Below are 16,575 nucleotides of genomic sequence, written 5' to 3'. Positions count from 1 at the left end.
TATCCAGCACTTAGTATGGGCCCAATGGGCAGCTAGGTTGTGTATTGGGTAGAGCACCAGGTCTCGGGTTAGGAGGACCTGAGTTCAAATCCAACCTCAGAGGAGTACTAGCCATGTGACCCTGGGCAAGTCACTTCACCCTGTTTGCCTCAGTCTCCTCACCTGTAAAATGAACTGGAGACAGAAATGGCAACCACTCCAGCATCTTTGCCAAGAAAATCCAAAATTGGGTCACGAAAAGTCAGACATGACTGAATACCGAATCACAACATGTGCCGATCACTGAGGACACCAAGGGAGACAAACACAGAGGCGCTGCCCTCCAGAATCCCACGTGCTGATGCTCAGGCGCGCACGGGGAGATACGCCCTTCAGTGCTACATCGCGGTTAGGAGATGGGAGGGGGCCACGAGCCCCAGGGAACTTTTTTCACTACTAACTCTGCCTTACAGAGTTAGGCTTTCTGCCTTGATGCCTCCTTTCCCCACAACACCCTGGGGTGGTCCCAGAATTATCACCCACTTGTCACAGATGATGAGAGCGGGCCTTGGGGGGAGGGTGAGCAGAATTAGGCTTTGGCCCAGGCTTTCTCGTGCCTCCCCTCCTTGAACGGGGCCACCCCTCAAGGTGACGGGGTCTGGGGCAGTCCAGGAGAAGCCGAGGGGCCCCAACGTAACTCGGCCATTTCCTACGTGGCCACCCTGGGCTTGGGGCTGCCCTCTGTCCAGACTTCAGGTTCCCTCCTCGTTATACAGCGTCACCTCCCCACCCCTCTCGGGCTCCTTATGAGTGACATGGGGGGGCCGGGAGCCCTCCGAGCTCTGCGGCCCCCGAGGCTGAGGCCTTCGGACAAGGAGCGCACCCGGTTCAAACCCCACGGTCCTCTCGGTCCGCATCCTGCGGCTGTCACCGCGCCAGGGCCGGCTCCCCCGGGCTCAGAGCAAGCGCCCTTCCTCGCCTGACCCACATGAACACACTTCCTCTCTCCAGCCTCAGTTTCCCCACCTGTAAACGGGAAAGCCGGACGAGAGGACGCGCTCACGGGCCCGTGGGCCCTCTCCGGCCTCGGTTTCTCGGGGGAGGCAGTACCTTTGGGGCTCGGGACTCGCATTCCGGGGCCCGGGGCGCCTCCTCCGGCCTCGGACTGGGCCCCGCCGCTGGGCGCCCAGGGCCTCCCTCCTCGCGGGGCTGCGGGGCTTTGCGCCTGCCTCGGCTCAAGGCCGGCCGCCCGTGCTCCCCCTCCGCGCTGCGGGTTCCACCGCCTCCCGGTCCGGGCTCGTCACGCGCTGCTCCGGCTCCGGCTCCGACCCAGCGGCCTCCCGGCTCCTGGTGCCGCCATCGCTGCTGTTTGTTTTCATCCGCTTCGCTGGAGGAGGGGGGAGGGGAAGGCTCAGGAAAAGCCCGGGAGCCATCCGCAATCGCACTTTCACTTCCGGCTCCCCAGCCTCCATTCGTCCTTTCGCGGCCCAGGATCCCCCTGAACTTCCATCTGCCTTCGGTACAAGTCTCCCGTGGCCAGTGGTCAAACTTAGAAGGGGGCAGAAGACGGAGAGGCGAGGGTCAAGGGAAAGAAAAGGGGAACTAGGCGCTGTGTGGAATCTGTCATGAGAAAACTGAAGACTACGGGGGCTGTTAGGGGCCGGCGAGGGGGCGGGGCAGCCTGAGCGGCGATTCTGCGCAGGAGTTGGCGTGACTTTTCTCGGGGACGCCGCTCGGTCGCCCCCGGGCGGCGGGTCGGCCGGGAAGTCAGCGCGGCGCAGGCCCAGCATGGAGGACCCTCTGCGGAGTTGGCGTAGGCCCGGGCTCGCCGTGCAGCGCGGTGCTTCGCTGCGGAGTTGGCGTAGGGCCGGGTCCGCCGTACGGCCGGGTGGTTGCGCCGCGGAATCGGCGCAGTCGCTGCCTCGGCCAGTCGGCGGCGCAGTTGGGGCAGCTCGGCGGACGCGCTTTGGCTCGCAGGCGGAGGGAGCGTCGCGGGGTCCGCGAGGGCTGCCGCGGGTAGCCGCTCGGCGGATGGAGGGCACGGAGCACGGCACCCCCCCTGGGGCTGGGGGGTGAGGCTGGAGCAGAGCGGGCGTGCGAGTGACCGCTCTTGGGGAGGAACAAGGTGGGTGATCCTTGGAGGGGGCAGGGCGGAGGAGCCTGGTGCTGGGGAGAGCCTTGAAGGCCGCGCAAGCCATCCGTGGCCCCTCGCCTCGGGGCCCTTTATAGAGGAGCAAACTGAGGTCCTGTACTACCCGGCCGTCACCCCCTCCCCCCGGACCAGGGAAGCCTCTCGAGAGCCTGGCCTGCTTGGGGTTGGCAACCCGTCTAGCGTTGGGTGTGCTCATCCACCTTTGGTGGGATCAGAACTGGGAGGGCCCGGAAGTGTGGGTCCTGCCAAACCCCCTCGTTTAGCGAAGGAGAAAGCCACGCCCAGAGAGGTTCCCCATCGAGTCCGGCCCCCCCCCCCCGGACAGTGATAGCAGAGATGAGATTCAAACTCAGGCCTTGGGACTCCCAAGCCAGTGAATGCTCTCTCCATAGTGCCAGGAAACTTTTCCTTTCCCCGGGATCCAGACGTTGGAATGGGCTCCTGGACCTGGGTGCGTGGTGCATCTCCCTCCCCCCAGTAAGATGACGGGCCCTTGTGGGCAGCAACTTTCTCCTTTTTTTTGTTCCTCAATCTCTCAAGTGTTTGTGGAATAGAATTGAGGCCCAGAGAGGGCAAGCCAACACGTTGTGAAGGGCCCGAAGCTTTCTAAAGTCACAGCACTTGGCTGGCTCCCCCAAGTCCTCAGCATTGTCCACTGCCTGTGCTTCGCTGATGCACCGCGAAGACCATGGGCCCTCCATCTGGCCTTTAGCTAAGACCTCCACTGGCCAGCAAGGACCGGCTTTGCCCATAGCAAGTGCTTAATAAACACTTGTTTGGGTAGATTGGGTGCAAAGTGTAGACCATCTTCATCCATCTCATCTTGATGATGGATGGAGCTGTGGGGATCAGTGGGTAGAATGAAGGACTTGGAATCTGGAAGACCTGAGCTTGAATCTTGCCTCAGGCACTTACTAGCTGGGTGATGCTGAGCAAGTCTCTCTCTGCCTCAGTTTCCTTATCTGTAAAATGAGGATAATAATAGCACCCACCTCTAATGGAGGTTGTGAGCATTCAATGAAGTAACATGTAAAAGTGCTTTCCAGACCTTTATGTAAAGCGATATGTAAATGCTAGCTCTAATTATTATCAGGAGGTGTCCCGAGAGAGCCAGTAAATATTTATTAAGCTCCTACTATATGCCAGGCATTGTGTTAAATTTGGGGGATGCAGAGAAAGGCAAAAGACAGTTCCTCAAGGAGCTCTGAGTCTGATGGGGGCAAAGAGAACACATAAAAAGCTGAAAGAAGGACACTGAGGAGGTGTGAGTTTCAGAGTAGATGTGAGACTTGGGGAAGATCCGAGTTTCTGGAGGTAATGATGAAGTCCAGAAGAGCAGCAAGGTGAGAAATGATGACGTGCCTGTCCTGGGCTCCATCCTTAAATAGTGGATCTGGGAGGAAATAATAAAGGGCGATGGGTGATGTGGTCTCCCATCACATCCCAGCCTCTGTGTCAATTTTAATTTTAGAATTGCTGGTGTCAGACAATCAGCATTTATTAAGCACCAGCTGTGTGGCTCAGTGGACAGAGAGCTAGGCCTGGAGTCAGGAAGCCCTGAGTTCAAATTCGGCTTTCGTATTCTTACTAGCTCTGTTACTCTAGTCAAGTCACTTCGCCCATGTTTGCCTCTATTTCCTCAACTGCAGATTGGAGATTATGACAGCACCTACCTTGCTGGGTTGTTTTCAGGATCGACTGAGGTTGTTTGTAAAGTGCCTGGCACATAGTAGGTGCTATATAAATGCTTATTCCATTCTCCCATTCCTCCCCCCTATCCCACACCATGTGCCAGGCACTATAATAAATGCTGGGCATACAAAGAAAAATAAAAGACTGTCCTTGCTCTCTAGAAGCTGACAGCTTAATGGATTTCTGACTTTTGCTTCGAGGCAAAAGTAGATAGGTAGAATTATGAAAATGCTTGAAAGAATCATTTCACAGATAAGAAAGTTGAGGCCCAGGGGGCTCGAGACTTGGTCATGGCCACGCACCCAGTTAGTGCTAGAAGTAGGCTTCACTCAGGTGTGTTGACCCCAGTTTTCTCACTCCTCCCAGCTTACTGGGTATTATAGACAGTGTGTGATATATATCATCACAACCACTAGACTTTTGCTATTCTTGTGTGGGAATAACTCAATTGTTAAATGAGAGCAAAGCTTGAACTCCAAGTAAGCAGTGAGGAAATCAGCTCATCTTGAGGAGGCTCACCCAAGGCTAGCATATCACCCCTTTGCACTTGACCTCAAAAACACTACAAAGACGTGGCCGAGAAAGCATTCTTCAAGTTTCTGACTTTGTTTGGTGACTTCTTTCCATTTGATCTCCACAGGCAGAAGTTGACAAATCAGTAAACTGTTTGAAAGACGCCTGTTGAATTCTGAGTGTTCCTCATGTAGCTTGCTGTCCCACTGAGGTCAGCATGGCCATACCAATAACAGTTCTGGACTGTGATCTCTTGCTTTATGGCCGCGGTCATCGAACTTTGGACCGCTTTAAGTTGGATGATGTGACTGATGAATACCTTATGGCCATGTACGGCTTTCCACGCCAGTTCATTTACTACTTGGTAAATCTCTTGGGAGCCAGCCTTTCTCGCCCCACTCAGCGGTCCAGGGCCATCAGCCCAGAAACCCAGATTCTTGCAGCACTGGGCTTTTACACTTCTGGCTCCTTCCAGACCCGGATGGGAGACACCATTGGAATCAGTCAGGCCTCAATGAGCCGCTGTGTTGCCAACGTCACAGAAGCCCTGGTGGAAAGGGCCTCTCAATTCATCCACTTCCCAGCAGATGAAATCTCTATTCAAAGTCTGAAGGATGAATTCTATGGGCTAGCAGGAATGCCAGGAGTGATTGGAGTAGTTGACTGCATCCATGTGGGGATCAAGGCTCCCAATGCTGAAGACCTCTCCTATGTGAACCGTAAGGGCCTGCACTCTTTAAACTGTCTGATGGTGTGTGACATCCGGGGGGCTCTGCTGAATGTGGAGACAAACTGGCCAGGCAGCCTCCAGGACTGGGCTGTTCTGCAGCAGTCGGCCCTGAGGAGTCAGTTTGAAGCGGGGATGCACAAAGACTGCTGGCTCCTTGGTAAGTTTGAACGTAGGGTGAAAGGACCCTGATTTTATACTGGGATGGGCCCTTCATTCCATAGCCAGCTGCCCTGGAGAAGTACCTGAAGGCCCAGCAGGGCCGTTCCACATCCCCCTCTTGTCATCTCTTTCCTAGGCTCTTGGAGTGAGGTGGCTGTTATTCCTGGGGCTACAATGGACCTTGATCTCGTTCTCCTCTTCAGACTCAATCATCTTCCTGCTCTCCCTATCTACTGTTCCTCTCATACTGCTTTTAAACATGCCCAGGTCTTAGGACAACCTTCACTAGGCCCAACTGTCCCCTCAAATGATCATCCTTAATCTCTCCCCTCTTGCCCAACCAGTTAGAGCCTTTTTTCAGGCGCAGCCTCTTCACAGTTTGGCTTTCCACTCGCTCCCCAGCCTCTTCCTGACTTCAGGGCCAGTGCTCTATCCATTGTACCACCGAGCTGCCCCAGATTGGTATCTCTTTAAAGCTATAACCTTATTTTATGATTTGCAATCCAGTTTTTCTATTAGTTTCCAAGAAATAGTATCATAGATAATTTTGAACTACAAATGCTGACATGTTTAGTAATAAGAAGGTTAAATTAGGAGCATTTGAGAAAGTCCTACTGTGTGTCCAGCTCCATACTAGATGGAGCCAGAGGATACAAAAGAAGTCAAAGATGTGGTTTCCTTCCATTTAAAAACTTGGTTGTATGGCTTCCTCTCATATTGCTTGGTAGAAAGAAAGGAACCAGTGACAAAACCCAGAGCGTCCGATGTCCACAAAATATGGGAACGAGCAAGACATACTGGGGATCCTGATGAACTTTGTCCTGTCACTGTAATTGGCCAGGCCTGAGGAGTGAGGGCCTGGACTGTGGTGATGCTGTGTGAGTGGGGAGAATGAGATGTATAGGAGATCTATTGGAAAGGTAGAAACATGACAGAATGGCAACAGATTGGCTCTGGGGGATGAGTTCCAGTGACAAGCTGAGCATGACGCTGAGTTGGTAAGCCTGGGTGACTTGCGAGGAGAGTGGTGCCCGGGGAGGTTGGGAAGGGAGAGGGTTTGAGGGAAGGGACTTCTGTGCGTGTTGAGTTTGAGATGACTACAGGACATGGAGTTGAAGATGTCCTAATAGGCAGGGGGAGATGTGAGACTGGAGGTTAGGGGAGGTGTTAGGGTTGGGTGAGTAGATTTGAGCATCCTCTAACTGAACGCACAGGAGCTGATGAGATAACCAAGTGAAAGAGTCTAGGAGGAGTAGGGAAGAGGGCCTAGCCAGAGCCTTGGAGGATAGCCACGGTTAATAGTAATGGGTGAAGGCTCAGACAGGGAGTAGGAGAATCAGGAGAGCCAGAGAGGAGGACCAGCAGTGGCAAAGGCTGCAGAGAAGTCCAGAAGGATGAGGCCTGAGAAAAGGCCGCTGCATTTGGCAAATAGAGTCACTGGACACTTTGTAGAGAGCAAGTGTTTTTTTTTTAAATTTTTGTTTTTAGTCTCAATTTAACAGATACCAAAAAGAACTGGTATTTGTATATACAAAATAGAATTGAAAAGAGGGTTATGCCTGAAAGTGTAGGAGTGGGGCAGTGAGGGCAGCAGGAGAGAATGGGCATTTATTAAGTGCCTACTATGTGCCTGGCACTGGTTTGGCACTTGACAAATACAATCTCACTTTTTCCTCATAACTCTGTGAGGTTGGTGCTATAATGATCCCCATTTACAGTTGAGGAAACTGAGGCTGGATTTAACCCAGGTATTCCCAGGATGTTTTAAAAAGTTTAATGAAAAAGGCTATACTCGCAGTCCAGAGTACATCCTGTGATCTGTCAGATATGAGACAGGAGTAGTGGAGCCTGAAGGCTGAGGCTCACTATGTATGTGACTCCATAGAGTCTGTTTCTCCAGACTGAATGACCTAATTTCCTGCTCTGGCTTTACCTCTCCTCCAAACAGGTGAGCCTGAGTTCTTTGGCTCTGGGTTCTTTGTGCCACCCTGGTGGGCGTGTTCCCCAAAGGCCTCTGCCCACATTCCTTCCTGGGCTGATCGTGTTGGCAAATATAATCTGGCTTTTTTTCTTAATAATTTTTTGCTCCAATTACATGTAAAAACAATTTTTAACATTCTTTTTTTTAAAGTTTTGAGTTCCAAGTTCTATCCCTCCTCCCCTCCACTGTCCCTTCCTTGAGACAGTAAGCAAGCTGATATGTTAGACGTGTGCAATCATATAAAATATTTCCATATTAGTCATTTTGTGCAAGAAGACTCAAAATGGGAAAAAGAAAGAAAGTATGCTTTGGTCTGTATTCAAACAACATCAGTTCTTTCTCTGGAGGCAGATGGCATTTTTCATCATGAGTCCTTTGAGACTGTCTTGGATCATTGTATTGCTGAGAATAGCTAAGTCAGTCACAGTTCTTCACTGTACAATGTTGCTGTTACTGTGTGCATTGTTGTCCTGATTCTGTTCACTTCACTTTGTATCAGTTCATGCAAGTCTTTCCAGGTTTTTCTGAAAGTATCCTGCTTGTCATTTCTTATAGCAAAGTAGTGTTCCATTTGAGTCACATACCACCACTTGTTTGGCCATTCCCCAATTGATGGGCATCCTCTCAATTTCCAATTCTTAGCCTAAATATTTTTGTACAAATAGGTTTGTTTCCATATAATCTGGCTTTTGATTCTGATGCCTCAGAGACTCAGGAGTGATGGATGTATCCAGTCTGTATCTGGCCAGGAGCCTCCACATCTCGGACAAGTGTGGTCTTTTAGCTTTTGCCCAGAGACCTCTGGGGCATGGTAGATCTCATCTCGCTCCCTCTGTACTTATGGGTCTCCGCCAGAAGACTGTAACCTAATTGAGGGTAGCAACTGTTCCATTTTTGTCTTTATATCTTCGTCACTTTCCACAGTGCCTGGCACATAGTAAATGCTTAAATGTTTGCTGACTGATGAAGTATGAGCTATGATGATGATGATATGAATAGACTGGTACTGTGCCCTCATGAAGGATTAGTTTGTAGAATTCAGAGAAATACAGGAACACATGTATGAAGTGGTGCAGAATACACAAAACACATCATCCACAATTACTACAATTGTGTCAGTAAGGCAACTTTAAAAGACCACAAAATTCATATAGAAAGGGGCAGCTGGGTGGCACAGTGGATAGAGCACGGGCCCTGGAGTCAGGAGGACCTGAGTTCAAATACGGCCTCAGACACATAACACTCAGTAGCTGTGTGTCCCCGGGCAAGTCACTTAACTTCCCCCAAAAAATTAATATCGAAAGCCTTGGAACTACCCAAAGCATGACTGGAACCAAGGTGTCCTGACTCGTTGTCCAGGGTTTCTTCCACTAGATTGCATCCAGGCACTGTTGTGAATTTTCAGTCCCTCTCAACAGCCTGAAGACACATGTGGGACTCTGTTCTAGACCTCAAATTGTTCTTTTCAAACTAAAGATTAGAAAATAATTCCAGGTGCCTGATGAATTAGGTAATTAAGTAGTTATTTTTTCCCCCAGTCAATGTCAACAATTGTAAGAGAGGATAAGGAACAAATAAACCATGAGAAAAAAAAGTAGCCAAGGAAAAATATTTCAAAGCTTTTCTGTCTAATGCACTGTTTTTGAAATTTTCTTAGATTGAAGATCAAAATATTTGCCAATTTGCAGAACTCTGGGCACATTTTCAAGGAATGATAATACATTTATAAAATAAACTGCCAATGAAACCATGACTTGATCTGGTATTTAGAATTCCAGTTTGGGTGTAATGGTATTATGTTTCACAATTTGAAATATTTAACTATTAAAAGTCATCAAGTTCTTCAAGATACTAGATCTAAAGGGGAAGGAACTTGTCTTCCATATCTTCTGTATGTTTGTTACGATGCCTAGCATACTGCTCCGTGAGCATTGCGTAGATATTCACAGAAATGCATCATGGGTAGATATCAAGGGATCAGCAGTTGGACAAGAGGGGACTCAACAAAGGGCTGTTTATGTCAGATTCAGGAGGTCGTGACCCTGTGTGTGGCCTTTCACCTACCCGAGGCAGTGAATATCACTAGCCAGTCATTACAGTGTTAGATTAAGACATTGTACCCCAGTGTTTTTGGGCAGCATTTCCCTGGGTCATTCAATCAGGACAGTAACTTAAGAGCAAGTGCCCTAGTGATATTGTTCAGTTGACCTCTGCTTTAATTTTTCTAACTACTGTTTTTAGCATACCAACTTACCTTCTTCAGGGCCTTGGTATTTCTGTGAACTTTTCTGGTTTAGAAAAACGATATGGTTGTGTTGAATAGAATCCCCATGAAGTCCTGGGTTCTGCTCTAGTTTCTGCCACTTATGCTAAGACCATGCATTTCATTTTCTTTCATGTGCCTCAGTTCCTCCATGATAGAGCGGAGGAAGGTGTGCTGGATTTGGAGTCATGGAGCACTTTGGTTGGAAGCTTGGCTTGGCTGCTTCCTACCTATTTGGCCTCATTTACATTGCTTTCTCTTAGATTCTCATCTGAAAAGTGACAGGATTTGACGTGATCACTTCTGAGGTCCTTTACACATTTACTAAATATATGATCCTTTGATCCCTGTAGTAGGCATTTGGGGAAGGTGAATGATCTGTTGTCCACAAATCCTGCCCTATGTGATAAAAATAGGTGAATGCTAGCGATATTTCATTCATTCTGTAAAATATCAAACAGGGACTTGCGTGTGTGCCAGTCTTTGAGTTGGGACTAGATTTAATGTCTTATCTTTTGCACCCAAATATCTATGACCCCCCCCCCGTTATCCCTGGGGAAAATTCCAGACTCCCTAGAGTAACGTTAATTCATGAGTTTCATCAGTTATACTTTAAGCCTCAAATTATTCCATGGCCAAATTAATTTGGGAAATACTTTTGTGTTCTGAATCCAATGTTTATGTTTGCTTTTAGGAATTGTCGTCTTCACAAAGGTGTCTTGAGACACCTTTCTCGTGAACTTACTCTGTGGGTGGGAGCATTGGGTTGTTAGACAGTTAGTTGGAGTGAAGAAATTTTGTTAAAGTGCAACATCTTCAGTATCATGGAAATTTCCTGGGGATCTTCTCCTCTGTTAGCCTTACCTTCTTCCCATTGTCTTGAAGTTGTGGGCTGACCTGGAGGCCACCATTTTAGGGTTTTTCCCTCTTGTGCATTACCAACCAGGCCCAGAGGTCCTGCCTCTGATGTCGGCATTCCTTAAAGTTCTCCCATTGGTCTTTTTCATGGACCATGGCCCTAGGATTTATTGCTTTTCTTCACATGGTCTCAGAGTGGTTTCTTGGCAATTCCCTTTTTAGGTTGTACTCCACTGATAAAAAATTTTGATGTTTTCTCTTCCATATAGGTGATAGCTCCTTCTTTCTTCGCACCTGGCTGATGACCCCACTTCATATTCCAGGAACCCCTGCAGAATATCGCTATAACATGGCCCATTCTGCAACTCATAATGTAATTGAGAAGACATTTAGAACCATCCAGTCGAGATTCCGCTGCCTGGATGGGTCCAAGGGAGCCTTGCAGTACTCTCCAGAAAAGTCCAGTCACATCATTTTAGCTTGCTGTGTGCTCCACAACATGTCCCTGGAACATGGGATGGATGTGTGGTCTTCTCCAGTAACAGGACATTTGGAGCAGCCAGAAGAGGAACACGAGCATGTGGAGGCGCTGGATGCTGAAGCTGACCGCGTGCGGCAGGAGCTGATGCTCACTCACTTTAGCTAGTCCGGAATGGAGCAGAGGGCTTCCTGTCCGCCAGTGTGAGGATGCCTGTCATCCCTTTGTACTCAATGTCTGCGCTTTATGGGATGCATCTGCCAATTCAGTAACTATATCAAGCCCACAGTTCTAGGGTTTTTGGTGAACCCCAGTTTGAAATCCACTTATTTTTAAACCAAATGGCTGGCAAAAGCTCAAGTGTTTACATATACAAATAAAAGGGGAAACTAAAGTAATTAGCAGCTAATTCAAATCCCAATGCCAGATGTGCATCAGTTATCAGGATATTTCTAATAAAAGTAAATTTTCTTGTCCTAAATTATCAATAGGGTGCTTCTATTTCTACCTTTCATTTAGACATAACTTGAGGTCAATGTGATCTTGACCAAGAAATAGTCTCTGACAAGGTATGGATTACTGATTCAAGCTTTACCCAGCCAAGAGAATCTTGCCAGCTAGGATAATTACAGACTGATAGCAGCCTGGACCTTTCAACTCAAATTTTGAAGCAAGTCTCCAGATATCTGGACCTAATCTCTGTGGACCAAACCTGAATGCTTTTCTCTTGTTCTCCTACCTTCCCCATCTTTTTATGTCGAACATCAGAATAGATGGAGGAGTTTTGATCAAAGGCGGACTTTGCCATCTTATCCTTTCTTTCCAAAGAAATCTCATTAAAGCAATTTCCTTTGTAGCAGCCTCATGATTACTGATAGGGAAGCAAGTTTGCCCACTTTGGGGACAGCCTGTACCTGAGTGGATCAAGGTTCTTAATGTTAAGATGGCACTGAGACAAGGCTTGGCCTTTCCCTTCTCTGATTTCCTAACACAGAAGGCAAGAGATGAAGGATCGAAAGGACAGTTAAGGAAACTTCGTTCCTAGTGTGGGTTCTAGAATGTGCCTAGCGTCTCCCAGTGGCAGAGGCAGGGTTAAAATCCTCCTTGTGAACACCAAATGATGCACAAATTTCCCAGGCAATAAATAATCCTTAACTAAGCCCCTACTCTAAAATTATACTGATTTAAAAATAACCTGATTGGAATAACAAATGTGTAAATGAGGTTCACACGTTCATGTTTCCACTCGGGCCAAAAGGAGCTTTTCCTTAGGATTCTCTTACTCCCAGATTCATAGCAGCCAACCACGTGCTGTCTCTGACCTGTCCTCTCGATCTGCTCCTATCTGCTGTCAGAAGTGTTAGTCTGGTGATTGTCAAAGCAAAGAAATGAGCAGCTGATGACTGAAACGGGAAATAGGCGGAGGTGACTCATGGCTAGATTAAAGACAATTAGGGATTATCATCTGCTGCTTATTTCCAGGCTGAATGCTATTTCCCATCACAATGATTCCTGCTCTGCAGCTACTGGGTATATTTGGCAGGAAGGCAGGTATGAGGTTGGGCACGTTGTGGACAGGATCATGAGGGTGGTGACGTCATTGAGGCGGGGCGAATAAATAAAAGAGAAGGCTGAGTTTCGGCTCTATTCTCATTGTGCAATAGTACTGTCCTAATTTTTTTTTTCCTGTAAAGTTTAACTGGTGTCCCTGGCTTATTCTGGCTCTCACAAGCCACATTCCTCAGCTCTTCTCTGTTCCTCACATCTGGGTTTGACACTTATTATGATCCCTGCATCAAAAAAAGTTGGTAGTTACTGATGTCATGAGGGACAAAGTGGGAGTCTGTCCTCGAAAGAACCTTTTAGAGCAAATGAAGAATTTGCTAAACAAACTCTGAATTGTAACATAAAGAAGGCTCGAGTAAGTAGGAAGAAAGATCTTGGACAGGTTTCAGAGGCATTTTTTTTCCAAGTAAAAAGCTCTGGGCAGTCTCTTTGGCTGTCTCCCATGTCTGGAATGCTCTCCCTCCATTCTGGCTACTGATCTCCCAGCTTCCTTAAATCCCAGTTATAATTCCACTTTATATAGGAAGCATTTCCCAACCCCACCTAATTCCACTGCCTTCCCTCTGTTAATTATTTCCTATTCATTCCGGATGTAGCTTGCTTTGTGCACATTTGTCTGCCCATTGTCTCCCCCTTTAGACTGTAAACTCTTTGAGGGCAGGGACTGCCCTTTGCCTCGGTTTGTATTCCTAGCACCCTACTGATTAAATGCTCAACTGATACGGAAGGGATTCAGAGGCCATCTTCTCCACTCTCTTTATTTTACAAGTAAAAGTGAATTCCTGAGGAGTTCCGTGATTTACCCATGGTAATAGAAATCAGAGCCCATCTTTTGAACCAAAGCATCTCCTCCCAGCTCCAGCACCTTTTCAATCAGTCACTGAGGCTAAGTGCTGGGGACAACCTGGTCTCAAGAGGCTGTATTTTCTTCCCCAACAATTTGTGGGGTATGTTTTTTTCTAGCACGTAACTTTCATGTCCTTCCTTAACAATTGACTTGGGTGTAGAGGTGCCGTCTTGAGGGTTTCTCAAGAGGTACAGGCTTATGTATCTACCTAGTTAAGAATGAGGTCAAAGGGCCCATAGAAGTTGGGGATGGGAGTGACTGGGCTGTGGGAAGTTTCCAAGAGTGTCAGCCACAGCTAATTAACTTTGCTTCCTTCAGCAGGGAAACTCCTAGCCTGTAAAAGAGCTGAAGAGTATTGAAGAGAGGCTTGAAGCCTGCGACATTTAAAGAATGCAAAAGGCTAGCCTTCCATAGACTGGATCAGTCAAAACATGAAAGCAAATAAATGATCCTGGAACTAATTACATAGCTCAGAACTGTCTGAAAGATAACATGGAATTACATAACAAACCTCATGGGTTTTGTTTGTTTGTTTCACTATGAGCAAAAATACCAAAAGCCTTAACCTAATGAGAAACATTTCATGCTTCATATAAGGGGTTGAATAAAAGACCTCCGAGGTATCTGGCAGTTCTGAGATTCCAAGATTCTCTGAACATTACAGTTCCCTCCAACTGACAGCCTTTGCTACACGGTTGTGGCCAGGGTGTACATACTATTTTGCATTCTGATTTTTTTTTTCACTGAATGTTATTTCATGTACAAATTTCCATTTATTGTGCTAGTGATGCATAATGTTATTTTTATAGCATGTGTGCATACACCCACATATAATCACACTGTTAATATATCCTAGTTTGCTTACTCTGCTTAACTCTTTTCCTTTTACTTGTCCAGCTGGTCTGTGACATTTTTGCATCGTTATTGTCCTCTCAGCGCTCTGTGCCAGTTACTTTCTACTGCCATATTCTCTTCCCTAATCCCCCTCCCCCCATGCTCGCTCCTTGAGGACAGATGGCATTACTTTATTGTTGGCCTGTGAAGCCCAGTGCCTAGTTCATGGGAGAATGGGTGCTTAATGTTCGTGGAATAGCTCTGTTACACGTATGTAAGTGTTCTGAATGGCAACTGGATGGAGTATCCAATACCACAGAGATTATGCTCGAAAATAGAAAAAAAATTCCTCTGGGAGAGGCTTGGGAAAGTCTCAGGCCACCGTTGCAAAAAAAAAAAAAAGATTCTTAACCAACCGCACCTTTGATCCTAAGCATTGACTCCTTCTGTAACAGTGATTTTTGTTACTCTCTCTCCTGGTGACCTGATCGGGGCCAACATCAAAACTTTTTAGAGAGGATGAGAAGGCCCGCCTCTATTAAAGAGCTGGACGGGCTTTAGGAGGGACTGAGCAGTGCAAGCCCCTCGTTCTGCGGAGGAAGATGGCTCAGCCCGAGGTGTCGGGACACCAGCCACGTGCTCTGTACCTCGCTCCGTGGACCTGGGCTTTCTTAGGGCCATCCCATCCTTCTGCTCCCGTGGGATGCGTCCTCCCGGTCTGGCCCGGGCGCTGCTCCTGCGGGCTCTGCGGAAGGCAGGCCACGGCTGAGCGTTCTTAGATTTGGCCTCGGGTCCGGCACTTTTCTCCACGCTGCCCACCAGCGCCGTCCGCTGCCCGTGAATTGGTCAGTTAAACTGATCTTTTTCCTTTTGTCTCTTTTTTTGTCATGTGGGACGGCTCTGGGGGATGGAGGAGAACAAAAGACATGAGTAAAAATCGTTTTTTAGGAGTGTGTCTTCTAAGTCTTGCAAGCGCTCACAGGAATGAGGAGGGCTCCATCCATGGCGCCTGGGCTCTGCTGCTTGGGCCTGGACGCGCTCGGCGCTCGGCGCGCGCTGTCTGGCCGGACGCCGGGCGCTCCCGGCTCGGCGCTCGGCTGCGCGGCCTGCTCGCTCGATGTCTCCGCAGCGGCAGCAGCAGCAGCAGCGGCGGCGGCGGCGGCGACGGCGGCGGCGGCGGCGGCCGGGGCCGGACGAGGGTTGAAGGCTCGGCCGCGTCCCCGCGCTCAGACCCCTCCCCCCTGCCGCGCGCCCCCCCCGTCCGCGCGCCTCCGCGCCCGCCCCTCCCCCCCGCAGTCCGCCGGCCGGCGCGCGAGCCCAGGCCCGGCCGTCGCCGCCGCCGCCGCCGCCGTCGCCGCCGCCCGCCCTCCCCGAGGGAGGCAGGTAGGTAGGCCCCGGCCGAGGAAACTGAGGCGGGCTCGGCGGCCCGGACGGCGGGGTACTGGCCGCGGTGCTCCCGGCCCTCCCCTGCCTGGCTCTCAGTTTCCTCACCGGTAACGTCGAGGGTGGGCAAGGGAGGGGACAGGAGGGAAGGGAGCTGCGCGACGGTCGAGGCCCGACGCTGCCCCTTTACATTCGGGGAAACTGAGGCTCAGAGAGAGGGCGGGGTTGGCCCGAGCCGGCCCGGCGTTTCTGCGCAACCCGGGGCCTGCAGGCTTTCGCCCCGGTCGCCCCCCACCCGCCTCCAGCCGCGTGTTCGCCCGGCCGCACCTCGTGCTTCCCCCCCCCGCCCCGGTCACCGGGTCACCCCTGGGAGGGGCGGTAGCTCCCGTGACTTCGGACGGGGAAGCGTCCCTTTGTGCCCCGGTGACATCGGCCAGCGCCGCCCGACCCACCGCCTTCCTCCCCAGTTACCTGCTTTCTGGAGGCGGAGGGGCAGGAAGGAGGCACCTGAGTCTCCCATTCTCAGGGCCGGCGCGTCTCGTTTGTAAAACGGCAATAATAAGCAGATTCTCTCGCACGGGCTTGAAGCCATGTGGTCCCGGGCCAGCCCTTTTGAACCTTGCCCTACCCCAGAAAGTTGTAAGGAAGGCTGCGTGTCAGGCCGAGTTACTGTTACTGATGCTTCCGTTAAAGAAGTTGGTTTTAGAGATTAGGTGCCATCCGTCAGGAGCTAGCTGTGTGGCCTGGGACTCTTCTCGGTGTCATTTGTTATGAGGTGCGCTTTTGGCATTAGGTAATTTCATGGGTCCTTCTCAGCTCTCAGGATGCATGCTTCTTTAAAGTGACCAAGAATTGACAAGTTAATGTTTTGGGAGTTTATGGCAGATGTTTGGCCTTTGGTGCTATGCTTTCCAAGAAACCTTCAAAGAAAATAGAAGAGCCTTCTTGGTGACAGCATTTGGTTTGGAGTCAGTGGCTCAGCCATTGCAATATGCTAGGGATGGAAAAAACACATGTACAATAAAAAGTTGAAATCAGGAGCTGGCATTCTGGGAATCGAAAGACTTGGTCTACTTGTATTTCCAACTTACATGCTTTTTTCAAGTATGGAATAATAGTATCTCAGAGACTGAGAAGACC

The 16,575-nt window shown here is 49.4% G+C and overlaps 3 protein-coding genes and 1 non-coding gene across 10 annotated transcripts in view; 2 read left to right on the top strand and 2 right to left on the bottom strand.

The window, feature by feature from the left end:
* Positions 1-1,172, bottom strand: part of ATG13 (autophagy related 13) — a 38,597-nt gene extending 37,425 nt beyond the window's left edge. Inside the window, 1 exon segment of the mRNA XM_021009805.2 lies at positions 1,090-1,172. The gene's annotated coding sequence lies outside the window, so the exon portion shown is untranslated.
* Positions 1,173-1,740: 568 nt separating this feature from the next.
* HARBI1 (harbinger transposase derived 1) lies at positions 1,741-11,661 on the top strand. Its single transcript, XM_021009806.2, has 3 exons — positions 1,741-2,104; positions 4,464-5,223; positions 10,597-11,661. The coding sequence occupies exons 2-3, from the start codon at positions 4,554-4,556 to the stop codon at positions 10,971-10,973; spliced, it is 1,047 nt and encodes a 348-aa protein (XP_020865465.1). The 5' UTR covers positions 1,741-2,104; positions 4,464-4,553; the 3' UTR covers positions 10,974-11,661.
* Positions 11,662-12,750: 1,089 nt separating this feature from the next.
* On the bottom strand, positions 12,751-16,143 carry LOC110223957 (uncharacterized). Its single transcript, XR_013484223.1, has 2 exons — positions 15,907-16,143; positions 12,751-14,952 (listed from the first exon to the last, which is right to left on the bottom strand). It is a non-coding gene; the product is annotated as an uncharacterized LOC110223957 (transcript).
* The window catches only part of AMBRA1 (autophagy and beclin 1 regulator 1), a 190,571-nt gene continuing 189,337 nt past the window's right edge, over positions 15,342-16,575 (top strand). For 6 of the 7 annotated variants that reach the window (XM_078149046.1, XM_021009801.2, XM_021009799.2 and 3 more), the window contains exon 1: positions 15,342-15,435. The gene's annotated coding sequence lies outside the window, so the exon portion shown is untranslated. The remainder of the gene's footprint in view (positions 15,436-16,575) is intronic. The other variant, XM_021009800.2, reaches the window with a different exon arrangement.

The sequence above is a fragment of the Phascolarctos cinereus genome, unplaced genomic scaffold, assembly GCF_003287225.1.
Source record: "Phascolarctos cinereus isolate Bilbo 61053 unplaced genomic scaffold, phaCin_HiC Scaffold_9;HRSCAF=440, whole genome shotgun sequence".
Classification (NCBI taxonomy): domain Eukaryota; kingdom Metazoa; phylum Chordata; class Mammalia; order Diprotodontia; family Phascolarctidae; genus Phascolarctos; species Phascolarctos cinereus.
This window is presented reverse-complemented; position numbering and strand designations above follow the sequence as displayed.

What these genes read in the sequence shown, in the direction of transcription:
- HARBI1 (XM_021009806.2), top strand. Translation starts at nt 4,554, where the DNA reads ATGGCCATACCAATAACAGTTCTGGACTGTGATCTCTTGCTTTATGGC. An exon ending in CAAAGACTGCTGGCTCCTTG is followed by an intron (nt 5,224 to 10,596) that starts GTAAGTTTGAAC and finishes TCTTCCATATAG; the next exon opens with GTGATAGCTCCTTCTTTCTT.